Source organism: Dipodomys spectabilis, unplaced genomic scaffold, assembly GCF_019054845.1.
Source record: "Dipodomys spectabilis isolate Male_0828 unplaced genomic scaffold, ASM1905484v1 ptg000263l, whole genome shotgun sequence".
In the NCBI taxonomy this organism is placed as follows: Eukaryota; Metazoa; Chordata; class Mammalia; order Rodentia; family Heteromyidae; genus Dipodomys; species Dipodomys spectabilis.
In genome coordinates this window covers 2,203,680-2,230,403 of record NW_024870940.1, presented here as the reverse complement: position 1 = coordinate 2,230,403, position 26,724 = coordinate 2,203,680, and the positions used below count along the sequence as shown (strand labels likewise).

The following is a 26,724-nucleotide window of genomic DNA, read 5'->3' as shown; positions in this document are numbered from 1 at the left end:
ATTAAGTGAAGTTTTTTTTTGTTTTTTAAAGTTTTCTATATAGATTTTATACTTGTGTCATCGTTATTTTTGTGTTCTTACATTTTGGCAGGCCAGTAATGTGCAAGTTATTAATTTTCCTAGACTTTTTCCCCTCTCTGATTGATATAAATAAACTATTTTCTTACAGTTTTTCTCCATATCTTTGAATAGCTCTTAATGTATTCTTCTTTTTATAAATAGAATTGGTGTATTGAAGCATGTGTACCCTTGATTGATTGAATGATTGAGGCCTGCCTATGTAGCCCATACTGACCTAGAACTCACAATTCTCCTGCCTCTAGCCGATTTTCTTTTTTTTTGTTCAGTCATGGGGCTTGAACTCTGAGCCTGGGTGCTGTCCCTCAGCTCTTCAACTCAAGGCTAGCGCTCTACCACCTGAGCCACAGTGCCACTTTTCTCTAGCCTACTTTCTTAAAACTTCTTGGAAGGTGTACCCAAGGCTTAAGGTTCATTTTCAGTGTTTAAATTTTAAATCTTTGCAGAAGTCTATCTGAGTACATGTACTGTATAAATACAGGAGAGTAATCATCCTACAATCAATGGCAAACAATCCCTCTTCCCTTCAAAAAACAAACTTTAAGCCCAGTACTGGTGGCTCATGCCTGTAGTCCTAGCTATACAAGAGGCTGAGATCTGAAGATCAAGGTTCAAATCCAGCCCTGGCAAGAAAGTCCATGAGACTCTTACCTCCAATAAACCACCAGAAAAGCTGAAGTGGCGCTGTGGCTCAGAGTGATAGATCATTGGCCTCGAGCAAAAAGAGCTCAAGGACAGTGCCCTGAGTACAAGCCCCAGGTCCAGTAAAACAACCACAAAAAAAACTTCATTGTTTTATTCCTTCTGTTCTGTTCTGAAACATTTGAAAACACAATTAACTTCTAGGAAGAGGAAAGGTTGTATTGTTAACTGTTACCTTGCCTTAATTATTGTATATGCAACCTTTCAGTTTTAGTTATAGTTTCTAGGAACTTGAGACTACGTCCCTTGATTATGTAAGGAACCCAGACCTACCTGGCACAGTTGTAAGGTACGTGGGACCTAATACTGTGTCCAAAATATTAGTAAAGATCAGTACATATACAGAATATTTACTCATACTCAATAACTTGAATGGCTATTTTTGCTTATAATTTCCATTTTCCACGTTAAAAAAAATTGTTTTCTAGCCCTAATTACAGAAGGTCATTTTATTCTTTGTAAGAACTGCTTTTAATTAGTTTGGTATTTTGTGACTTTCATGTTTTGCTCTTGCAATAAAAAGCATTTCAAACACCACATCTGGTGGCTGATGCCTAGAATTGTAGCTATTCAGGAGTTGTGACTCAAAGAATCACAATTCAGGGCCAGCCTGGGGGAAAAAAAAGTTTGCCTGACACGCAGTAAACATTCCAAATGCTATGGCTCACCTCTGCAATCCCAATTACACAGAAGGTATAAGTAGAATCACAGGCCATTTGGGTCAAAAATTGTGTGATTCTATCTGAAAATTGACCTAATGCGAAAAGGGGTGGGAGTATTGCTCAAATGGTGAAGCACCTGCCTCACAAGTACAAGGCTCTGAGTTTAAATCCCACCTACCACTCCCCCCAGAAAATCTTTTGGTGAAGAGAGGTGGAGGGAACAAACAAAAATCACAAGTTGAGTGTAACTGTCTGATGTTAAAGTAAGTAGTACACCAAGCAGACATGTGCCTGTGGAGGGTGAGGGGTGCCGGGCTCACTGGTGCTGTCTTGCAGTGGACTGGATTGTAGCGGATATTTTGGCCGTCAGGCAGAATGCTCTTGGACATGTGCGCTACGTGCTGAAAGACGGGCTAAAATGGCTGCCATTGTACGGGTGCTACTTTTCTAGGGTAACTCTTTTTCCTTACATACGTTTATATGTATATATTCGTTTTTTAATGTATGTTAAATTTTAACTTACATTTAATGTAAATTTTACTGAGGATGGAACCTAGGGTCTTACATGCTAACCGCTTTACCACTGAACTACATCCCCAGCCCGAATGCTTTTAAAAATATGTCATATTCTGAATTGAACTATCTTTATTTGATATTCTTGATGATGTATATTTATATAAGTAATTATCTGTATAGTTAGATGAAATAGCAAAAATGTAGCTCTATAAAGGTCAGATAGGAACATAAAGGGCATAGAATTTGTTAATTAGTGATCTGGAGAGATAAAACCAAATAGTGAGCTATATGTGCAAAATACTTAGTATTATATGTGTGTGTGTATGTGTGTGTGTATGAAAGTGTCAATGAGATCCCTATTCTGTGCAATTAATGTATGCAAGGAAAATGTATTTCATAACAGTGCTAGGTTGATATTTTAAATCCTAAAGATTGTGCTGGCATCTTTAGTGATTCTTTAGTAAGTCAGCAGAAAAATCTAAACTTAAGATACATCTGATTAGCCGGGCGCTGGTGGCTCACGCCTGTAATCCTAGCTACTTAGGAGGCTGAGATCTGAGGATCGCGGTTCAAAGCCAGCCCGGGCAGGAGAGACCGTGAGACTCCTATCTCCAATAAACCACCAGAAAACCGGAAGTGGCGCTGTAGCTCAAGTGGTAGAGCGCTCGCCTTGAGCTGAAGAGCTGAAAGACAGAGCCCAGGCCCAGAGTTCAAGCCCCACGACCAACCAAAAAAAAAAAAAGATACATCTGATTAATGAAGTGTTTAGTTTAAAAGGTTTTTTTTTTAAGAAAGAAAGAATTTTTAACTATTGGCAAAACTCAATAGCTGTTTTCCAATACAGTGTCTACAAGTTCTGTTTGAATTACATTGAAATGGAATTTTCAACTACTAGTTCATAACTACTAGTTAATTAGGATATATTCAAGTAGCTTAAATTTTGAGATATTTCACTCAGTACTTGTTTTGGGAATAAAGTTGATTTTTCATGCCTATGACAGTTGATTAGTTTAAAAGTAAATATTTCTCCCCATTTTTCTTGCTGGCCAGCATGGTGGGATCTACGTAAAGCGAAGTGCCAAGTTTAATGAAAAAGAGATGAGAAACAAGCTACAGAGCTACGTGAAAGCAGGAACCCCAGTAAGAGTGCTCTTTGTATTACTTCCTTAGCTACTCTCGGTTTTCAGTTGAAGAATTAAAATAAGAACATAGTACTCTGTGTGTAGTAAATAGTTCAGAGTTTGTTGAGGGAACAAAGTTCTCGCCATTCTTTGGCCATCAGAAAGATTGATATACGTGCTAGGGCCTTTTCTGGTGGCTGCCAGTGAGGACCTGAAAAGTCTGAACAGACATGTTAGTTGCACTGGTAACCCTATGTTTAATCCTGAGAACACTCACTCCTGGTTCTATATGTGAATAGAGTTCTAGGAGAAGCTACTATCTTCTGTTGGGGCAAACTTAACATACATTGAGTTTGGAAAGCAAGAAAAATGATTCATATCTACAAGTAAAGTATCTTCCAATGTGAATATTGTTTTGCAAAAGTTTGTCCTGAAAAGAAAAAAAAAAAATCTTGTATGTGAAGAATGCTAACTGTTGCCAAATGACTTTTCCCATGACTTCCTTCTGGACAGAACAACTTGATTGTGGTAATCTCTGGTCTCTCTCTCCACACATTGCAAGGGTCCAGACTTAGCTCATGCACACAAGTTCTTTTTCTCCTTGTCCCTTCTTGCCTCCCTCGTCCTTTTCCCTTCCCTGGCCAGGGTTCAGTGAGAGCTCATATTCAGAGTACTCCACACTTGGCTGGCCAAGTACCCAATGTGATCATTATTTGTTCTGAACACTGTCTAGATGTTTTCGCAGGTGGAAATCACATCATCTAGGAAAGATGGGGAAGATGGGAACAGAGTGTTGGGAAATGAATAGTGAATTGTCCTTTGTCCTGTGATGGTGCGCCCTGTATAAAAAGCATGGTACTCGGCAATGGGTTGAGACAGCCCAGAGGATTCACATAGGGTTAGGGCTCATGTCCGTAGATCTTCGGCACTGTATGATACAGCACACTTCTTTGTAAAGTTGAATTTAAAGGCATGGGTTTGCAGATATGATGTCCATGGCTTTCTCTATGCTCGCGCTACCTCCATTAGTGTCTCCTTGTCTGTGACTTGAGCCAAAACATCTTTTAACTTTGTTTCTTGTTGTTGTTGTTTTTAATAGAAATCCTGGTTGATCCCCCCTCCCCCCCATGCTGTCTATCTGGTTTGGTGCAGTTAGCTTTGGGAAGTTCTTGCCTCTTACCGGCTCTCGAGTATCCATGATCCAAAACACTTTAGGAGCAGAAATGTTTTGGGTTTCTGAAGTTTTCAGATTTTTGTAGTATTTGTACAGACTTTACCAGTTAAGCTTCCCTCATCAACTCCAGAAATATTCTGAAATCGAGAACATTGCAAGTGTCATGGTGATGTTGAAAATCAAGTTTTAGATTTTTGGAGCACTTGAGATTTGAGGCTGAAACTCAGGGTCGTGCTCTACCACTTGAGCCACAGCTCTACTTTGAGAGTTTTTGAGTAGTTTATTGGAGATGTGAGCCTCACAATTTTCCCCCGTAGGCTTTTATCCTGTGCACTGTTGCTGACCGTTGACCGTACCAGTGCCCGTGAAGCCTGCTAAGGGCTGGCTATGTTAGACTCACCGTGTGTTGGTCCAACGTCTGCTTTCTTAGGATTTGGCAGGCAGTTTTGGTTTTTAGTATTTAAACCATGATCCTGAGACCTCAGCCTCCCAAGTAGCTAGGATTACAGGAGTGAGCCATTGGTGCCATCTAAAGTGGTTCAAGTCTTTAAGCCTGAGCTTCAGGTGAGTTTTGGCCTCTTGAGCATGCAGTGTAGGGTCATGTGACCCATATACCCTGCCCAGTCCTTCCCTAATTCCATCACGAGGAAGGCAGAGACACAAATGCCTGCAGTGACAGGGACGCCAGGCTTTCCCCTCGCTTGCAGTTTGCGTGCCCTGGGAGGGGTCAGTGATGCCCGACTGACCAGCAGAAGTCCGTAACTGGAGGCATGGCTCAAAGTGGTAGCATGCTAGCAGTGAGCAAATGAAGCTGAGCAAGCGTTGGTGGCTGTGAAAACATCTGTGCCTGTGTTCGCCAGGGCCCTTGAAACTCGTCTAGTCTAAGCCCCAGTGAAATCAGATTCTGAGCGTGAGGTGACGTGGACCACTCAGGCAGTACAGCTGGGCCTGCAGACTTACTGAAGACTCACCTGACTTCTGGCAGCTGCAGGTCGGGCAGGTGGGGTGTGGTGTGGCCCTTACCAGCTCACTCTTCATGTTCCTCACATTTCCAGTAGAAGGCCATGGACATGATGTGCTACTCTTCTCACCTTTTGTCTTCTGAGACAGAACTTTTCTGCTGTGCTCACTTCAGGTTTACTGTTTGCTCAATTTTGGTCTTAGCATCTTAGCTCTTTGATACTTTCAGATGATAGTATAGGTAACTTTTAAAATAGTTTGTATGGAAAAGTGAAAACAAGCAATCTAGTCTTCTGCTGTGGGTTACTATAGTGTGTCTCAAGGTCACAGTCTAGCTTTTATCCTGTGCAGTATTGATGACCATACCAATGCTCGTGAAGCCTGCTGAGAGCTGAGTCACCGTGTGTTGGCAGGCAGTTTTATTTTTTAGTATTTAATCCCATAAAATATGCTCCTTAGATTCTTTCCTTAGATTCTTCACTGTACTCTGGTTTCTCAAAAGTAATTAAATCACTGGGATAGTGGGATGAATATATATATCAATACATATATGTATATCTGTATCTATATATATCACAGCAATTTTGTGTGGCTTAGAAGATCTTAGTAATAATGTGTTTCATTAACTACAGCAGTTCTTGCTTAATACAAGTATTATTTGAGGGATTGTATTAAAATGTGCATCTCTATTACAAATTTTAAAAAGTGCTTCTCCATATTGTAAGAGTATTTTCATAAGTCATTTATCACGGGACTGGGAAGATGGCTCAGTTGTTAAGAGTGTTTGCCTTGCATGCACGAGGCCCTGCGTTCGATTCCCAGCACCACATAAGCAGAAAAAGCTGGAAGTGGTGCTGTGGCTCAAGTTGTAGAGCACTAGTTGAAGAACTGAGAGACAGCACCCAGGCCCAGAGTTCAGGCCCCACTATTGACCAAAAAAAAAAAAGTCATTTATCAGTTGTGGATGTAATAAAAACATTTGTGATAAAGTGATTACTTCATTTATATATATTATCTAGTTAGAATTTTAGCTAGAAAAATTTATGCCACAAGTATGGAAGTGGATGCATTTTCTTGTATTGTTTATTCCTGTTTCTTTTCAGATGGTGGGCAGCCTAGTGGATATGAGTATTGAGATTTGTAACTTCTTACAAAGTCACTTTGGAGGATTGGGCTGGGATGGAAGAAGAGCCCAGTGTTTACATGCAGGAAATATGCTAATGTGCCCACTAATGTGAACAGCTGTGCATGTTCATGAAATGTCACGCCATGGGGTCCTTTAGAAGGGAGCAGTTGCCTCACCAATTAAAACTAAGCATTTCTTTGCAGATTTTTAGTGATTATTTGCATTTTAGAAATTATTTCAGACCTACTTTAAATGTAAGCCTGCATTTTAAATGTTGTGTTATGTTCAGACATAATTAAGTTTTTGCATTTTGGTACCTCTGCTTGAAATAAAGGACATATAAATGAATATGTGTTTCATCTACCATAGGAAATAGCATTAATGAAGTTTTCGTTGTTAAAGTCAACAGCAACAACAAGGGTCTTACACACACACACACACACACACACACACACACCCTGAATTTCCTCTGTGTCCCACAGATGTACCTTGTGATTTTTCCAGAGGGAACAAGATTCAGCCCAGGACAAACAAAACTCCTATCTGCTAGTCAGGCATTTTCTGCTGAACATGGTAAGTAGAAAATTGACTAGAATGAGAAAATAACTTTTCAAGATAATGATCTTGGAGAAGATATTTATGTTTTGGAACAAAAATGAATGAATATATCATCTCTTAGAAAGGAAATGTCTTCTGAATACACTTGTATGTTATTACATATGTCTCAGAGTAAATTCTAGGGCTTGCTGCAATATGTATTTTCAGGCTATAGATTTACTTAAAACTGAGTACATGAATATGAGTGTAATTTCTCTTTGTTCCCACTCTTCTTCCCTCCCTCTCTTCCTCCCTTCCTTTCCTCCTTGTCTTGGTGGTAGTGTGGTTTGAACTCAAGACCATATACTTACTCTACCCACTTAGCCATGTTACCAGCCCTACTATTTTTGCTGGTTATTATGGAGATGGAGTCTTACTGACTTTAATGCCTGGGCTGGCCTGGAACCACAGTCCTCAGATCTCAGTCTTCAGTGTAGCTAGAATTACTGGTATAAGCCACCAGCACAAGGACTTTTGACCTTTCCTGCAGTGTGGATTATGTGTGAGGGAAAAGAGTGTGTATTCTGTAGGCTTACACACCCGGGCTGCACTTGAGGCTCTGGCTTTTATTAGCTGTCTGGTTGCAAATGATGTTATATTGACAAGCTTCAGTATTTTATCTCCTTTCATCTTAGACAGACGGAAATCTAAATAAGAGTAGACTCAGGAGTATGTAAAGCTCCTATTGGAGAATCTCTCAGAGTTGTCTGCAGTCCTTAGAAGCTTGTAATAATGTCCTCAACCCATATTTTGAAGAATTGCGTAGCTGAATGGCTGATAAGCTGAACAGTTTGATACAGTTTGACCAAATTGGAAGCCCACTGGAAGCAGTGCTTTTGCTTTGTTCTCAGGGTGCCTTTTGAGAGAGTGAGTGTGTATCCTCCCTGTGTGGTCCAATGAGCAGCTTAGTAAGCTAGTGCTTTGTCCTAAGCATTGGGAGTGATCCTGGGCATAGTTGTATCCTCTGAGGGTAGAGAGGTGAAGAGTCTGCAGTAGGTCAAAGCCTCCCATGGAACGGGCTTCTGGCTTGTCACCTTGTACCCCTGGGTGGTTTTTGTTTTTTGTTTTTGTGTATGTATGTGTGGTGTTGTTTTTTTTTTAACTCTGCTTGGGCATTGTCCCTGAGCTTTTTTTGCTCAAGGCTAGCATTTAACCCATAGCTTTACTTCCAGATTTTTGGTAGTTAAGAGTCCCGTGGACTTTCCTGCTTGAGCTGACTTTGACCCTTGCTCCTCAAAAGTCAGCCTCCTAAGTAGCTAGGATTATAGGCGTGGGCCACTGGTGCCCACCCTACCCATGGTTTTTACTAAGTTTGTGTGTGAAGTGAATGTTTACTTGATAGACAAAGGCATGTGGGGTTCTGCAAGCCTGAAGCCTTTGAATGTGCAGCGGTAGCCGCAGCACATTTCTGTCTGTCCACTGAGGAGACCACGCTCTGTCTAGATGTCCAGCTTGATAGATTCCTAATTTATGACCATAGCGAATGACTTCTTCCTAGGCCTTCCAGTATTAAAATACGTGCTGACACCAAGAATAAAGGCAACTCACGTCGCTTTTGACTCTCTGAAGAGTTACCTGGATGCCATCTATGACATTACCGTGGTTTACGAAGGGAGGAGTGCGAACTGGCAGCAGCGGCAGCACCAGGAGCCCCTGACCATGACGGGTGAGCGTGTGTCCCTCTGCATGTGAGCCTGCGCCTGTGATGAGTGTATCGGTGACACAAATGAGCGCCACATGACACGTTTAAGTCACATATGGTTAGTGAGTGTATAATTCATGTTTTAAATAGGCAAGTATCATTCCTTTATTCTTTTTTTTTTTCGAGACGGGTTCTTGCTTTGTGGCCCAGGCTGGCCTGAAACTCACAATCCTACTTATGCCTCTCAAGTGCTGAGATTACGAGTGCACACCCTCATTCCATTTGCTTCTTACATTGTTCAAGCTGTCACTAATGTGTAACAGTTGAAATTGCATTAGTCCTGCTAAGTTTGATATATCTTGGATGCTATATTAGTCTTTTAAAATTCTTAAACCTAGTTATTCTATCCAAAGTTTACATATGAAAATGGAAGCTCCACCCATCAAAGGAGGAAGTGAGGAAGCAGCCATGTTGACACACAGCTATAACCCCAGCTGCGTAAGAAGCAGAGGCCAGGGGGGCTATGACTTTAATGTCAGCCTAGGAAAAGTTAGCAAGCGCTTGTCTCAGAAATGAAAAACTCAAGGGGAGGGGAGGGGAAGTAAGGCTTAAGTGGTAGAGTGGTTACATAGCATGTGTGAGGCCCTGGGTTCAATCTGCAGTCCAAGAAAAAATGAAATAAAATGGAGAAAAGAGGACAATAAACAATGGTGACTCACACTTGTAATCCTAGCTGCCCAAAAGACTGAGATGCGAGGGTCACAGTTCAAAGCAAGCCTGCACAGAAAGGCTAATGAGACTCTTATCTCAAATTAACCAGCAAAAGGCCATAAGAAGACGTGTGGATCAAGTGGTAGACCCTTACCCTTGAGTGAAAAAAGTCAAGTAGCAACATGAAGGCTGACACAGAAAAACGGGGGCGGGGGGGGGGGGGCCGGGCGGCGGAGTACATAGCTAGCAATATCGAGATGTCCATTCCCAGTCAGTACTAATCTTTAGATATATATTTTGTAGGATAGTTACAAAAGTTAGTGTCATTGTCGGACAAAAAAGCACCTTTTCAAACATTTAAAGGACAGGGTTATAATTTGTGTCACATTTAACAGAATTATGAGTGAGCTGCACAGTTTAGCTGAATGTAACCGAAGACACAGCTGACTGCAGGAATTTGCACAGGGCACCAGGCAGATGAGGACTTGTGGAGAGCTGCCGTTCCTGTTTTAGAGCGTCCACTTGAGCTGCGTAGAAGGAGAACAGGCTATGTCTTTTACCGTGGCAGCTGTTTGAAGTTGGACAGTGTGCAGTGTGAGTGGGATTCCTCAAAAGTAGATGTCCAAATTATGCACCACTACCCCATTGTTATTTCAGCCTGCTCCTTAGGTGTTCCTCTGAATGTGTGCTGTGTCTTGGAATTTTCCAGAATGATACGGGTAGCTGCAACAAAACGTGTAGAAGGAGCCTTTCTCAAAAGCAGTTAGAAAGTCAACTGGATGTGAGACAGGCACTATTAAATCATATTTTTTGTTCAGTGTGTGTTCTGTACGCCAGGGCTTTTTCCACAGCAGAGTTGTGAAAGTACTTATCTATCTATGGTAGTGATATGATGGAGCTCACACCAGCTTGACATAGAAGTAGCTGCTGATAGTGGAAGCTTAGCAGGAAGGAGGCCGCAGAGGAACAGTGTTGAATTTCAGCTCGTCAGGGGAAACATCTCAAGGAGTGACATGTGAGAATGGTAGTTGCCACAGTTGCCTTTAGCTGGGAGTAATTGTGAAGTAGAAGCTAAGGAGGTAGCTTTAAGGATCATGCTTTAGGACGTATAATAATGTGAGATCCATTTCAAAATGGAAACTCCAGGAAGTACATGTGGTGAAGCACCGTTCTTTCTTTTTCAACAGATTTCCCTCTGTGTGTATACATTTTTTTTTTCCCAGTCCAGGGCCTGGGCACTATCTCTGAGCTCTTTTGCTCAAGGCTAGCACTCTACCACTTTAAGCCTCAGCACCACTTCTGATTTTTCTGTGTATATGGTACTGGGGATCTGAACCTAGGACTCCATGTATGCTAGAGAAGCACTTTACCACTAAGCCACCTTCCCAGCTAGCCACTGGATTTTTGACAGGGGACCTTGATATGTAGTTCAGGCTGGTCTTGGAACTTTTGATCCATTTGACTTGGTCTCCTGAGATTACAGCATAATTCTTTATTATATTACATTAAAAACTAGCCTCATGCTTTATAAATGAATGACAGTTATTTACAATCTCATAGCTATTCCAAAGTAAGAATTTCAGTCTGTCCCCCTCTCCCCTGCCTTCTTAGTTGTTTTGTTTTTTAAGGCAGGCTTACCAAGTTGACCTTGAACTTCCTGCCTTAGACTCCCTCCCAGGCACTACCATGCCCAGCTTTAACAGTGTAACGTGTTAGAATCTGGTAAGGACCAGGAAAGTAAGGGTTACCAGTGATTAGAAATGAGAGGTCAAGTCCTAGAGAAAAGGTAACTGCTCCGAGGTTTGTCGGGGCAGAGGATCAGGCCAATACACAGTTACGGAGTATTCCCAATGCGCAGTTACTTGCTGTCTCCAGAGGCCCAGTGGGACCACACGGACACGGCCCTGAGAGCGCCCGTCTGCTGGGGCATCGTGGCGACCCTGTGTGGCAGGGGCAGCGCTCAGTCAGGGTGGGGTTCTGAGTGGGACGCTACGGCTGATGGAGTTGGCATCTGGGTATCCTTTCTAGAGGGGTGGCTAGGACTTCTGGCTAAGCTCCAACTTCCACATGTGGTGCTATTGATTTTACTTAATAACTTTTATAATTATAGTAGACATGGAAATTATAACATTTACTCACAAATTTATGTTTATTTTTCAAACATCTTTGCCTGATGTCTTACTTTCACTATGTTCACTATATATAACGATGAGTTTTAAAACAGAAAAATACGAACTTTGTCTTTATTAGAATTTCTCTGTAAAGAATGCGTAAAAATTCATATTCACGTTGATCGTATCGACAAGAAAGATGTTCCAGAAGAGCAAGCATATATGAGAAGATGGCTTCATGAACGGTTTGAGATCAAAGACAAGTGAGTAAAGACAGTCCTAGTCTGCAAATTTCGGTTCAATCAAGTTTCACTGCGCCAAAACAGCACCTGTTGTCTTGAGAGTGCTTTTTATAAACTCAGGTGAAAGCTTATTCCATGCATATGTTTCTGTTTTAAACCTTCCTTTTACAAATCACTGTGAAAGAACTTACGGAGCGTCAGTCTAGACTTCCTAGATGTACTACCTGGGAAGATGCACAAATACCCTTTCAGATGAAAGATGCCCCAATCTCTGTTTTCAGAACAGGTAGAAAACCAGCTACCCTGCCAACTGCCCTGTGGACTGCAAGGTTGTGTCTGATGTGCAGATAGGTATGACATCAGTATTGTTGGAAGGTGAAGGTTGACATTTTTACAATGAAAAAGTCTCCTTTCTGTTGTTGGCATTTGGGGCTGAGACAGTCTCTGGCATTGACTGTACTTTGGTCCATGCTCATAGCACTTAGCAGCCAGCAGTCACCTATCTTTAAACCATATGTGTTTGGATATCTGTTAGTACAGCGAGAACCCCGAAGCAGCAGGTGACAGCATCTTTGATTTAATGCCAAAAAAAAAAAAAAAAATGGGGGATGAAAGAGATTGAAAACTGAGTCTTGGGCTGGGATATGGCTCAGTGGTACAGGGCTTCCTTGCATGCATGAAACCCTGGGGTTGATTCCTCAGTACCACATAAGCAGAAAAAGCTGAAAGTGGCACTGTGGCTCAAATGGTAGAATGCTAGCCTTGAGCAAAAGCAGCTCAGGAACAGTGCCCAGGCCCTGAGTTCAAGACCCAGGACTGGCAAAAACAAAAAACTGAGTCTTAGATTTACATATAACATTTAGAAATTATTTTCTTAGCTGAAAACCTCCGTTTTGCTATAAGTGAAAGTCCTGTACTTTCTGAAGCATATCCTTTTTTTTTATGATAGATATGTTCTAAACATTTATGCTTTTTATCTTTTGAAAAGATGGAGCCATTAAGTATGGAATACAGCATTTACACACATTGAACTACTTAGTTCAATGTTTAAAAAAGAACTAAATTTCTTTTTTAAAAAAGAACTAAAAACTACTTCCAAAATCATTTTTAAGAATTTTACTCCCCCACCCCATGCCTTATTTTTCTAGCATGCTTCTCCTCAGGAGACTGCTGTTTCTTCCTTTCTTTGTGTAGCAGTAAAATATTTCCTGATTAGCCTCTGGTTAAGTCAGGTGAAACTTGTTAAAAGTATGGCAAGCTTAAAATGAAATACTTGAATTAAATAGCTGTGTTTCATTGGCACCATTATGTATTAAGCAACTTATTCAGGACCATTTCAGTTATGGGAGATACTTGACTATGTGTATTGATTTAAACCTCATTTCAGAAGAAAGGCTGAAGATGTGCTTGATCGTCCTTTGCTTTGTGTGTAGGACGAAGGCAGAGCCCGCCATTTCACCTGCCCCCTTTGTTTTGTGTGTGGAGGAGTGCGTGTCGAGTGTTGGCAGCCACTAGCAATACAATCTGTAAGGCAACTTTGTAGTCTCATGTCGAGGGCATTGCAGCATGAGCTACCGTTAGAATCTAACGCCTTGGAAGAAAGATGGGGAAAGGAATTAGCCACGCTGCTCTTTTCTTTCTTGGACCTGCTGTTATAATTCCAAGGGTATAGGGCTTTCAGACAAACTCCTTGGAGCTGATAAGAATTTCTGGTCTAGGGGCTGGGAAGGTGGCTCAGTGGTAGAGCACTTGCCTTGCATGCTCGAGGCCCTGGGTTCGATTCCTCAGCACCACATAAGAAAAAAAAAAGCCAGAAGTGGCACTGTGGCTTAAGTGGTAGAATACTAGCCTTGAGCTGAAGAGCTGAGGGACAGCGCCCAGGCACAGAGTTCAGGCCCCACGACCGGACCAAAAAAAAAAAGAATTTCTGGTCTCTTCATTGGCTGCTGGTATGTGGAATGGTATACACAGAAAGAGAAGAAACAGAGGGGTCATGATAGTCAGGTCACTTCAGAATGCTGTCAGTCAGAGGCTTAGAGCCAAAACAGCCTGGTCAAGTGGCTTCTAAGCGTGTGTCTGAAATGCATTTCATGTGTAATAATAGTAAACTAGTTACACCATGTCTTGTTCCTTACTTATCTTGATTTTCCAAGGACCTGTAACTTCTCCAACACATAATAGGTATCCAGTAGATTAATTCTGTTTTCTGTTCTGGCTATAGGTTGCTTATAGAATTCTTTGATTCACCAGATCCAGCAAGAAGAAACAAATTTCCTGGGAAAAGTGTTCACTCCAAACTAAGTCTCAAGAAGACTTTGCCCTCTGTGCTGCTCTTGGGTGGTTTGACTGTTGGCTTGCTCATGACCGAGGCTGGGAGGAAACTGTATGTGAACACGTGGATCTATGGGACGGTGCTCGGCTGCCTGTGGGTGGCGGTTAAATCATAGACCGCGGACAATGGCTGTCCCCCACTGGGATGGCAATCTTGTCTGCTAGTGAAGGCTGCATATTACATCCAATTGTTTCCTGAATTAAATGAGAAGTGTAAATAAAGCCTTGTTGCCTGAACAAGTAAAAGTAAAATAGACTCTGTGACTAAAGCTGATATGAAATTGATCTTGGGAAAAGGTTTTCCAGCTTTAGCACTGGAGCTGCGGTGACAGGAAAGCTTAGTGGAATTTGTGCTATTCTTTCCACTCTCTCCAACTAATGTCAGCTTGTAAAGATGACTAGGATTATGTATTTTCCTATTGTTGTATAATTCACATGGCTGTTTTTGTAACATTCATTGGAGCCTATTTCACCATATTTGTTACTTTACATTTTTTCCAACTTGTCAGCTCTAATCTCTCATCACTAAAGTGTTCAGATGCCAGCCAGTGACAAGTTGTATTTACGTATTGAGCCACGCGTAGGAAAAGGGCAAGGAGTGTCACGGAGCAACTCTGTGCATGGTCCTCCATACCGCGTTATTTAGCTGGTTTTGCTGTATGTGCAAAATAATGAACCTTTCTAATACTGAAACTGCTAATGTGCATACCCACTCTACAAAAGAATAATGTATGAAGAGACAAAATGAAATTTAAAATTGTGACTGATTCATTGTAGCAGAACTTGAAATTGCCTAGCCTTTGAAGATTGAAGCTACACTCCCAGCATCAGTGCCATAATACTTAAAAACATAAAGGTTTCCTGTTATTTTCTATATCAGACTAATCAGTGTGAACCTTCTTGGGCTTGGAGTCTCCAGTTCTAGGTGCTGGGAGCCTGCACCAATTTTAGCATGTGCCTTTGGCTATTTCTCTTTGATTTAGCAGGATGTTTGATTGGGAATCATTGTTGTGCTGCTGTATGGCTTTCCACTGTGTCCAAAGCCTTTCCCTTTGGGTGTCCTTCGGTGGTGCTGCTCAGGGATTTGCCCAGTACTCGAGTGCACAAACGGTGAGCTGGCACTCTTGCCCTGGCTCAAGTGGAGCTCCTCCTGTCGCCTGTGGCTTCTTGCAGAGGCATTTGGATTTGGTTGTGAAATTCAGGCTGAAGGCAGTAAAATACAGACGTGGCTTTGTCTGTTTGCTGCTAATGTTAATGGAGCCACACAGCTAATCTGTATCACCTCCAGAGAGAGTTCCCTTGCAGGAAGGCATCCAGCTCCACCACCCACAGTCGTGGGACAGTTGCCACCGAAGGAGGTCTTTCTAAAGTGGAATCCACGCCTTCCTTAGGTTAAAATGGACACACCACTGCCCGCTGGCCCTTTTTGAAGGTGATATTTCGGTCTGCTGCTTAAGGCCTTTGGTTGCATAATTCTAGTGACCCAGATGAAACATACCTGTTGAATTGTGATTTTTAAGAATTGAGAGAAACTTATGCCTGTATCACATTGCTTTTCCAAAATCAGAAAATAAGCCAGCTGAGCAAGAAGTGTGATACGAATTGGTTTCTGTCCATTAGTAAGTGATGTATTCAGCATTCATATACATGTATTCACACACAGAACACAGCCTTATTGCGCAAGGAGGCCAAGGTCAAGCGGCATGAAGTGTTCTATGGGCTATAATTTATTTGATCTACAAAGTCAAGACTGTGTTTTAGGTATATTTTGCTAGCAGCCCTCAGCTCATTTCTGACTCCATCAGAGTAGATGTAAGCTGTAGAGTTTGAGCATCACAGCAGTGCTCCCAAGTCGCATATTGACCAGGGGGCTGCATGGACTGTAATGGGTGTTCTAGCCAGGCGAAGTGGCCTGCAGGCTGAGCACGCTGGTTCCAAGGACTGTACCTCAGTCCTTTGAGCAGAGGGTCGATAAAATACGGTAGTTGGAAAAATTGTATCAAAATGTTTGAAAAATTAGAAGCTTCTCCTAAACATGTTGATTTTGAGTAGAATTAACTATTCTCTAAAATTAAAAGTCCTGTGCCCACCTGTAAACCCTATTGTTTGTATTGTTGATTTACAGCTTATTACTTTGTTTTTCTTTATAAGAGTGCCATCGATGCGCATGCTTTTTGGTTTTTCAAACAAGGGTGTTCAGATGAAAGCGAAAAAATAAATGTCTTCACTCTCTATATGCCTGTGCTGTTTAACATTTTGCGGTCCAAATATTCACCAACAGTTTTCTGTCACATGAAATAGGCTTCCTGGGTTAGCCCTGCACACTGAACTTACAAAATTATAATTCTTTTTTCTTAAGTATTGGGCAAGATTTTTGGCAAAGCAGTATAAAAGTTCTGTCATGTAAGGTTATATAACTTACAAGCCATAGAGCCAATAGTAAGTGCTGGGTGCCTGTCATTTGATGGTCACAAAGCAGGTTCCTGTCTAATTACAAATGCCTGCTGGGGTTTCGTATGCCCCATGCCAGGTACCCCAGGCCTTTTTGCTGCTGTTCTTTTTCAGATAGAGTCTCGTGGTTTTGTTCAGGCCAGCCTCCTCCTGGGATTACAGGTGTCCACCACACACCTGGTTGGTTTTGTTGAAATGAGGTCTCACTAACCTTTTGCCTGGGCTGTCCTCAAGCGTGGCGTCAGTCTTCCCAGTCTCCAACGCCAAGTGGATGGCATTTTACAGTCGTGAGCCACGTCATGAAACTTTTTTCCTTTATGATATAGCATGGCTTATCCATAAATGTCTTGAGGAGTGCTGTGTTGTTCAAATGACATTAGGTTGACCACTAACAGACAATAGAAACAACACAAAACTTGCCAAGGTGCAGTGACACAAGCAGCTCTGGGCGGGTAGCCCGCATCAGAGAAGACAGAAATGCCTACCAACACAGTATTTCGTGTGTAAATGAAGGAGAGAGTAAAATACGCTGAGTTTTGAAGACTGGGAAGTTCCATGTGTTGTCAAGGAGTGTGCCTTTTTAGAAATTAGGAGTAACACGTTTTATTTAAAGACGGACCGACTTGAAGTACTGTGATATCAATTCGGTATAGTTGACAGTTACTTGCAGATTGTCACACCCAAGCATTAGAACAAACATCAGTCCATTGGTAAACATGTTTGGAGCATTCAGTTGATACTATGTAGGTAAAATATCCCACCATTGGCTGACTTTAAAACATTTTATTCAAACATGGACTCCTCATAAGCTGTCGCTAGCTTATCCCAGTTCCTGTAGAGAGGTGTGTCGCAGACATTGCCATCAGGATTTTGTTTGCCTTCTTTTTTCAATGTGCATGCTGAGGCAAATGCATTATTTTGAACAATTATTGTTATCTAAGAGTTGGCCATGAGTGGTTCCATAAGCACGTTTGTTTTGTACATGTACATGTAATTTAATAACATCTGGTTATTGTCCTAAGCATAAAAGTTGTTTTGACGAAAGCTATTTCAAACAATGTACAAGTACTTGTACTGTGCCAAAGGAAATCTGTTCTGGAAACAAACTCAGCAAACGTGTATCGATGAGACAGGTCTATTTTTTCATCCTAATTACTGGCTCATGACCAATGGTTATGAGTATATAGGAAAGATAACATCCTACAATGTCCTAAGTCTTCATCTCTAAAAACAGAGATGCTAGTGTTAATTCTCTCTTGTCTAACCAAAGCACTGGACAATATTGTTTCTTACTGGTGTTTATAGAATACTGACAATGTTGCAGAGTTTATTGGTCCATCATTAAGAAAGTAGGAACTTCAAAACTTACCTACTTGGTGGTAAAAATCCATTTGGTGATTCCGGTTACTTTGTATGTGTGATCAGAGCACCTTTTCCTACCAAGTAGAGCTGTAAGCGACCATGTGGGGTTTTGGAGACTTGCCAGGCTTTGCTGACAGGCCCCCTTTTCTCCCTGTCAGACAAGCCACTGAGGGTTGGGTGTGCCACAATTGCCATGAGGAGGAGCTTGGTTTTACCACTAGCTAGCTATTGAACCTCAGGGAAATTATTCAAACCTTCTGGCCTTGGACTTAACATCTGAAACAGTAATCAGACTAGCCATAAAGAACTGTTAAGAGGAAATGAGTTCATAGAGGCAGAGCACAGAACCTAGCAGATGTCAAGTCAAGGTTATATTTCTTCTCTGAGTTTTACAGATGAAAAGTTGATTCCAGAGAGCTTGACTAAAATACACAAAGGAGCCCAACTCTCAGCATTCTTTGACAAAGATGGGATCCGCTATTTCAACGTGAGTGCCTGCACAATATAATGGAGGTCATAGATGTTTAACATTATATTAAATGCCGCGGCCACAGCAAAAGGAAGCGTGTCTCTCAGAAGAAAGCCTCGTGGTTTCTCCAGCCGAGTCCTTGGGGTTGAGGTTGAAGTCATCTTTCTCTCAAAGGTCAGCCCTAGGCTGTGGCCGCCATCTTGGGAAATGGTAGAGCTTCCTCCACCTCTGCGTTAGGAGATCGGCTTTTCCTACAAGTCAGTGAAATGACTCCCTCGTCCAAAAGCCTGGCTGTACAAATGCATTTGTATAACGCATTCATCTTCCCGTCACCTCAGTACCACTTCCTCTCAAAAATGAGTGAGCATAATTGCCTATTATTTTCTAATGTATCTTAGATTTGATCACTTGATTGATACTTGCTTTCATACTTCCTTTCTCAGTTCTGGAGGCTGGGAGATCCGACATCACAACCCTGGCTATTGGTGTCTGGCCAGGGATTTCTTGCTACATACATCCTCACGTGACCTAAGCATGGAAGGGCGATGTTAGGGTTTGTATGTGAAGCACCCCTCAAAAAGCTCACGTACTGATGGTTTGGTCCCCAAGGTGGTGAGGATTTGTGAGGTCTCTGCCCTCATCAATGAATTCATCCGATGGTGGGTTCACATTTTTGGTGGTCTGCTAGCTGGAGGTGAAGCTGTAGAAGGTGAGGCCTGGCTGGGCTCCTGTCCCTGGGCTCTTGCTGCCATGCTCTGCTTGCTGTTCACGACGCGGCTGACAGCCTGTTCCTCGGGCTCCCCATGGCGGCCGTGTGCTGGGCCAGCCCCTCACAGGCTGAAACCACCAGCCCAAACCTCCTAACTTCAAGTTGCTCTAGGTATGGGTCATAGTGGTCCCACGCTGGTCCCCTGGCTGAGCCCTGTGACTTCATAATGACTTCATAATTACTCCCCAGCGGCCCTGCCTCTCAGTGGGGATTAAGTTCCAACATGAGTTTCCAAGCTGGGGTGCTTGTTATTAAACATTTTCCTTTCCACTCGAGACCATGCTTGGAGTGGGTTCTTTTCGTACCTGTGTAGGTTACTCTGGGTCGGGAGTCAGCCTCTGATGGACTAAGCGCTGGTTGTGAGCCAGGCCCACTTCCTTGGGAGATGGGAAGTCCTCCCGCCCACCAGCCCCACCACAGTGTCTCTCCTTGCTAGAATGAAAATCCTGGCAGCTAGTGAGATGCATCTTCTCGCCTGTATAATGGGAACAGGTGGACCTGACTTAGAACAAACACCTGATGTAGTCGGATTTTTTTTTAATTGTGAAAATACCGTACAGAGGGGTTACAGTTACATGGGCAAGGTAATGAGTACGTTTCTTATCAAGCATTGCTGCCTCCTCCTTTGTTTCCCCTTCCCACCCCACCCCCTGCCCCTGTCCCCATGACCTCCCCCGACCCCCATTCAGATTTTTTAAGGGGTCCTTGGAGGTTGAACTCGGAGGCCCCTACTTGCCAGCAAGTGCTCTACAACTTGAGTCATGCCCGCCCCCCCCCCCCAGCCCTAGCATGCTGTCTAACGTGTTGAGTTGAAACTCCTTTGTACAACTACTTAAAAATAAAATGTGCCGGGTGCTGGTGGCTCACGCCTGTAATCCTAGCTACTCAGGAGGCTGAGATCTTAGGATCACGGTTCAAAGACAGCCCCAGCAGGAAAGTCGTGAGACTCTTATCTCCAATAAACCACTCGAAAACCAGAAGTGGCACTGTGGCTCAAGCGGTAGAGTGTTTGCCTTGAGCTGAAGAGTGCAGGGACAGAGCCCAGGCCCAGAGTTCAAGCCCCATGACTGACCAAAAAAATAAAAATAAATAAATAAATAAAATGAAAAAAACAGGTGTTGTTTGGAAAATGGAGGAGAAAAAACAGGCCAGACTTGATCTCTTCACAGGTAAGGGCTGTTTATTGGAGCACACCAAGGAGCAAGCAAGCTGCCCACGGGCATGGAGGTTGTGCAAAGAGGTGGGGTTGGAGTTAGGCTTTTGTGGGTCTGAGCAAAGAGTTTATGGAAAAGGCCTTTAGGGCTGGGAGGCGGGACTTCCGGTTAGGCCCACGGGATGTTTGCGGCCAGGCTCAGGTAGGATCGCCCCGCCCGCCTGTGTGTCCATGCATCCTTGGGGTTTTGCTGGCAGCTGCATGCACCTGGGTGATGGGGTGGGGGTCAGCCCTTCACACCTACAAGCTATTTCCTTTAGAAATCACCAAAAGTGATGATACTAGAGATACGATTACTGCTCAGTGAAGAGATGTCTCCTCTGCTCTGCTTCCCTCCTGTGGCCTCTGTTCCCTCCACAGCCAGCCAGCCTTCAGCCCTAGCCTCCGGTTTGGGAAGTGGGTGGAAGGTGGTGATTCTGGGATTTGAACTCAAGGCCTCATGCTTCCTGGGCTAGTGTGACAAATTCCCCAACCCTATTTTTCATTGCTTATTTTAGGTTAGGGCTTTGCTCCCTCCCTACACCCCAGGTTTGTACATGAACTGCGATCTGCCCAATTTCAGGGTCCCAGCTCCACACCACCTCCTACCTGCAGCTTCCCTCCTGTAGAGACGGATCTGCAGCTGCCACTCCTGCAGCCCGCCCGCCTTCTCACCGCCTGTGTGTGCGCATGACACACCCAGAGATGCTGGCCATGCTGGACTGGCGGCTCTGCCCTGACCTTTCCTCCATTTGGCCAGGCTCCCTCATGCTGGGCCTGGGGAAGTAGGTCCTTTGAGGTCATCTCCCAGGTCTCTTTCAGATGTAAAAGCTGCTCAGATGGAGATGCAGCCCTGTGGGGGTCGGGTTGTGTTCCTGGGCACTGGGAAGAGGGGAGGGGGAGCCTGGAGATGCAAATGCTGGGGTTCTGCTCCTCACCACTCCCTCCCCCACCCAGCAAAGTCTGCAGGCAAATGGACAGGAAGGACCCCACAGAGGGCCCATTCTTCCCAGGCTGGCCCTTCGGCACTCAGTTACCTTATCTCTTGACGGGCAAGGTTTCTTCCGCCCAGAGCCAACTTTCATCCACTCACTCCAAAATCCATAGAAGACAGGCTGTGAGAACCACACACACTTCTAGCACTTCTCTGCCAGAGACCGCCAGTCTCTGGCCAGGAAAACTTCCTCAAGCTACGGACAATGAGGGGGTGTTGACTAGCTCCTCATTTGCACAGCTAAGGGGGGGTGAGCTGTGAGCACCCCCATTCTAGGGTAGACTTGTTCATGAACTAACAGCTGGAGAAACCCTGGCTGCCGTCTGTGGGCCTCTTCTGGGGATGCGGAGCTGGACGGAAGTGGCACCCGGGCCTCGCTCTAAAAGCAGCTGCTTGCAAAAGCCATGGAACCTTCAGAACCCCCCCTAGAACTTTGGGAACCTGCCAATTTCTAGGCCAGCCCACAAAGCCTAATAATTCCTAGAACCCTGTCCTCTCACAGTGTCTGACAAGTTTGTCTCTTTTCCTAGGACTGGAGCTGTCCACCAGAAGGGAGGAAAAGACATCCAGTAGTGTGACTACCTGTTTCAAGCACCCCATGAACCACACCTGGCAGGTTCCAGACTCATGGAGGAGATGCTTCGAGGCAATGCACCGCCCCCCCCCACACCCCATATAAGCCGAAAGCCCGCCCCAGAGCTCGGCATGGATGAGGTCGGGAACTGCGGTGGCCTGAGCTCAAGGGCTCAGTGCAGTGCTGGATTCCAGCACCCTGGAGTGACACAGACCAGCCTCCCACCTCTCCACTCTTGCCTCTGAATGCTTCTGGGGTCCTGGCGGGCCTGTGCATCCCGTCTGGTGTCTGCCCACCATGCTACCTCCACGGGAGGGAGCTGGGGTGAGGTTCGGGCTCAGGACATTGTTCAGGTAGGCCAAGTATGCACTGACCCCGCGCCAGACAGGCCTGGAGCGTCTCTTATTGCTGACAGTCTAAAAGCAGTCTGTCTGGAGATCTGATCTATCTCAGCCAGAGTGGCTCTGCAGACGTTTTACTAAGCTGTTCTTGGAGAGACTCAGCTAGGAGCTGAGTTAAATGCTTTTTGAATGAATGATTTATTGGATGCATTTGTTAATTGTCTTACTCCCCGGGCAATTGAGAAAGATGGATGCTACCTGAAAAGGCCAAAACCCTTTTCTCCTGTAATGTGTTTCCCCTGGGAAAACTCCTACTCATGTCTCAAAACTACCGTAGGGGTTGTCACAGCCCCAAAGCCAGATGCCAGGTTTTTCTCCCCCTGAGACTGTAATCAGAATTCTAGACCAGAGTGTAAGTAAACGGAGTCATGGGGCTAACCGAATAAAGGGCAGAAAGTGAACTCAACTGACCAACTTTTATCTCTGGGGGTAAAGGCCTGTAAGAACCAGTCTTCCAGCCAGAGGCTGCTCTCTAACAACTGCGGTCTCTTTTTATTATGCAAAGACAATGACGTTAGACAGCCAAGGGGCCTGGGGTTTGGAAGGGAGGCAGGTTGGGAACCGGGAAAGGGGCTCTTTGTGCAGAGATACAATCTGTAGTCATAGTGAAGCAGTTTCTTTTGCTTACACATTTGCTTTGAGCAGCCAATTCACTGGTTGTCCCTTTCACAGCCACAGGGTATGTTTAGGGATAAGGGAGATAACCAGCCAAGTCTGAAGCCTAGGTAGTTCTAAGATAAGGCTGGGGGGAGGTGGGGAGGTGAGGCTTTTCTGTGTTTGTATTGGTGCTATGCTTGAACTACTCGCCAGGGCCAAGTCCCTTAACTCTTTTGCTCAAGGCTAGCAAGAGCTAGATAAGAGTCTATGGGCTTTCTTACCCAAGATCCTCAGTTCCTAGCCTGAGGAGGTAGGATTACAGGTGAGCCACCAGTGCCTAGCTGGTGGTTGTGTTCAGTCTGTCATTTTCCATCAAAGAGGCACAACTCCAAGATGTCAGGCCTAGTCACTTCCCCCTCATAAGGACTGGAAATGGTGAAGGGCAGAAAAAGGTTTGCTATCCCAAGGCTAGAGACAAAGGAAGCACTTCAGCCTGTTGTGGGTGCAGACATGAGCTTGAGGTGTAAACAGAAGAAGAATGGGGACCCACGGTGGAGGGAGACAAAGTCTCTGCCTAATAAAAAGAGACCTCAGTTGGAGTCTCTTACAGTGCCCAGAACAGCAGTGCCTCAGTAAAGCGTAGCCTGGTCATCCTCTCGGAAAGAGGATCCCACACATCCATCCCAGGGGACCCGCAGAGGCAGGCAGGCACAGGAGAAAGATGATTATAAGGTTTATTGGAGGAGCTGGATTTCCCCTGAGAGGGAGCACATGGCCTCTGCACCATCCAGGTAGCAGGAGGGACAAAAGTGAGGTAGATGGGCGTTCAGGTGGGTCTGGGCGGAGAGAGGGAGGGGCCAGCGGAACTCCAAGAATGGGAGAGGGGCCCAGGTCTGGGTGGAGCTGAGGACCGAAGGTGAGCATAATACTAACACTCTCCCTCCTGTTCCTCCAGGGCTCTGGAGAAGTCGCCATGGTGTGCATCACCAGAGGAGAGCAGTCTGGTCCCAGATGATCCCTTCTGCTCTAGCGTGTAGCCTCATTGTGGTCCTGTGAGGATCCTTTTCTTGGTGGTAGTTTCAACTGTCATAAAGATGGGTATGTGAGTCCTGTCCTTCCTGGACCCCAAGGTGATTGCAAAAGGGAGAAACTCAAGCAAAGGAGATAGATGTAAAATGGAAGCAGGGAGGACAAGGTAAAGAGTCCGTACTTTTCTAGAAAAGCAGCCTATCAGTCCTGCGGTAAGCAGAACACTCCCCTTCCACCTCAGGAGTCTTGGGGACTGAACATTTGTGCTCCCCGAAAGTTCATGCATTGAGCGCCTCACCCCACCTCACCCGTGGCCTTTGATGGTGGCTCATTTTGAAGGAACAGGATGGGCCCCCCGTGGTCTGGGTGGCTGGTAAGGCAGCCATTCCTGGAGCCCACCCCACCTTGGTCCTGGGGCTCTGTGGTGGCGGCTGCCCGTCAGGGACAGTGCTGGGAGGAGGCCCTGGTCAGCTCGGCTCACCCAAGGGTCCCCCAGCACTCCACGCTAAGGAGCTGGCAGGATGCTGTGCACCAAGTCTGAGGGCTGGGGTCGCTGGAGGCCCAGAACACGAAATCCCTCCTTAGGATTCCTTGGGGGTAGTGAGTGCTTTGAACTGAAGGAGACCGGAAGGTTCTGGAAGGGCTCTCGGCTCTGTCTCCTGTTCCCACTGTCCTTTCCTTCCTCAAAGTGACACACAGATGGCAGAATTCCTTTTAGTCATGGTGAGTCACAGCTACCAGTAGAGCCCTCAGGGACCCTCACGGAGACCGGTGTCCTGCCCTGTGGACAGGAGGTTGGGAGGAGGGCGTGTTTTTTTTTTTTTTTTTGGTTGGTCGCAGGGCTTGAACTCTGGTCTTGGGCGTTGGGCGCTGTCCCTCAACTCTTCAGCTCAAGGCGAGTGCTCTACTGCTTGAGCCACAGCGCCACGTCCGGTTTTCTAGTGGTTTATTGGAGATAAGAGTCTCATGGACTTTCCTGTCCAGGCTGGCTTTGAACCGCGATCCTCAGATCTCAGCCTCCTGAGTAGCTGGGATGACAGGTGTGAGCCACCGGCTCCTGGCAAACAGACAGGCTTTGTGTCAGACTCTTGGTGCCATTCTTTTCTTCCCTTATTTGGTGCCAGTTGTGGGGCCTGAATTTGGTATCTGAGCACTGCGCCTTTTTCCTCAAGGCTAGTGCTCTACTACTTGAGCCCTGGCTCTATTGGCTTTTTGGTACTTAACTAGAGGTAAGAGTGTCATGGACTATCCTGCCAAGGCTGGCTTCGAACCAGCTCCTCTGATCTCGGCCTCCTGAGGAGCCACTGGCCGCCCACTGATGACGTTCTCATCCCAAAGGCCCCAGTCTGACTTGCGGTGGGGCTCGCGTCTAAAACACACAGACTGACTGTGATCCAGGACAGTTGCAACCCTGCTCCCCCATGCACTCGGAAATCCCGCCTAGACCTCACTCTCCTGGGGCCTGTCCTCAGCCTGCTCCGGGTGGGCCACGAGCCATGGGGCCCATTCCAGTCCTGAGGGGCTGAGCGGGGAGGGGGGACAGGGCCCCTCCCAGAGTGGGGGGGCAGGGGAGGAGGACAGGGCCCCTCACATGTGGGGGGATGGCGCCGCCTAGTGATAGGGAAACCCCACATTTGGGGTCTCAGGTAATATGTTCACCTCCACTGCTAGGATCTGAAATCAGAGTAACGCGTCCAAAGAAGTCAAGGGAAATCAAGTGTGTGTGTGTGTGTGTGTGTGTGTGTGTGTGTGTGTGTGTGTGTGTGCGCGTGCGTGCGTGTGTGCGTGCGTGTGTGCATGCACATGGGGCCTGGGACTTGTGAACTCAGGATCTGGGTGCTGTCCCTGCCTGAGCTCTTTTGCTCAAGGCTGGATCTCCACCACTGAGTCACAGCTCCACTTGTGGCTTTTTGGTGACTAATTGGAGATGAGTCTCAAGGACTTGCTCCAAACCCCAATCCTCAGATCTCGATGTCTGAGCAGCTAGAATTACAGGTGTGAGTCACCAATGCCTAGCTTTTTAAACACCAATCCCCCCATCCCCCAAATGGCAACTAAAAAAATTTAAACCTGGCTAAACCAAGCTAAAAGCTGGGCTTTTTCCTTTTTTTAAAAGCCAAACAAAACCCCAACCCCAACCCCCTAAATACAAGGAGCAAATGAATGAAAGGAAATTTACAGGCGCCCCCCCCCCCCCATTCTGAGCTGTGGTGTGGAATTGCTATGGAATGCCCTTCCGGGGACCGGACGGAAGCATCAGGTCCCTTTTCCATCTGTGATGGCCGTGACGAAGCCTGTGTCCTGGTGACAGCTTTCTTTCCACATGGAAAAACCCCAGTAGGGGAGAGCACGGTGGTGGGGTGGATTCCTTTCATCTCCTCATTATCACAAGCACTTCCCTCCGATCAAGTGTATCCTAACCAAAACATGAAAGTCAACCTGGAATTACTAGAATTTTCCCCCCGCCCCAGGCATTCAAGCCAAGGCGGGGAGTCTTGAGTGTGGATCAGGAGGGGGACATCCGAACAGCTTCAGCGCACTGGAAATTCATCTCTGAAACTTCTGATGTCTGTCGCTTTTGAAGAATAGGGTCCTCCCGGAGTGTCTTCCATACAGAAATGGTTGCGGGTTGTGCCATGTAAATTAGGAAGACAATGGATACTAGGGACAAAAAAAAACAAAAAACGAAACATAGGTAGAGGAAGACAACTGACTTCCAGGGGAACTCAGTTTAAATTGGCTTCAATTTCTGCCTGAGATGAGCCTCCTTGTTGGCTGGTGGATCCTGAAATCCTGTGGCATGTGTAAAATGTGGGCTGGTCCCTGAGACACAGGGCCCTGGGGGAGGGGCTGTATTTTGAGCCATGTGGAGCCCCTAGCCCAACCCCAGGAGCATTTGGACATACTCTCGAG

The 26,724-nt window shown here is 45.2% G+C and overlaps 1 protein-coding gene across 2 annotated transcripts in view; it reads left to right on the top strand.

The window, feature by feature from the left end:
- The window catches only part of Agpat5 (1-acylglycerol-3-phosphate O-acyltransferase 5), a 28,863-nt gene extending 12,656 nt beyond the window's left edge, over nucleotides 1-16,207 (top strand). For both annotated transcript variants that reach the window (XM_042699864.1, XM_042699863.1), the window contains 6 exons: nucleotides 1,779-1,894; nucleotides 3,009-3,098; nucleotides 6,822-6,912; nucleotides 8,435-8,602; nucleotides 11,540-11,663; nucleotides 13,864-16,207. In XM_042699864.1, the coding sequence (XP_042555798.1) occupies nucleotides 1,779-1,894; nucleotides 3,009-3,098; nucleotides 6,822-6,912; nucleotides 8,435-8,602; nucleotides 11,540-11,663; nucleotides 13,864-14,089 (815 nt within the window). In that variant the 3' untranslated portion in view covers nucleotides 14,090-16,207. The remainder of the gene's footprint in view (nucleotides 1-1,778; nucleotides 1,895-3,008; nucleotides 3,099-6,821; nucleotides 6,913-8,434; nucleotides 8,603-11,539; nucleotides 11,664-13,863) is intronic.
- The last annotated feature ends 10,517 nt before the right edge of the window (nucleotides 16,208-26,724 follow it).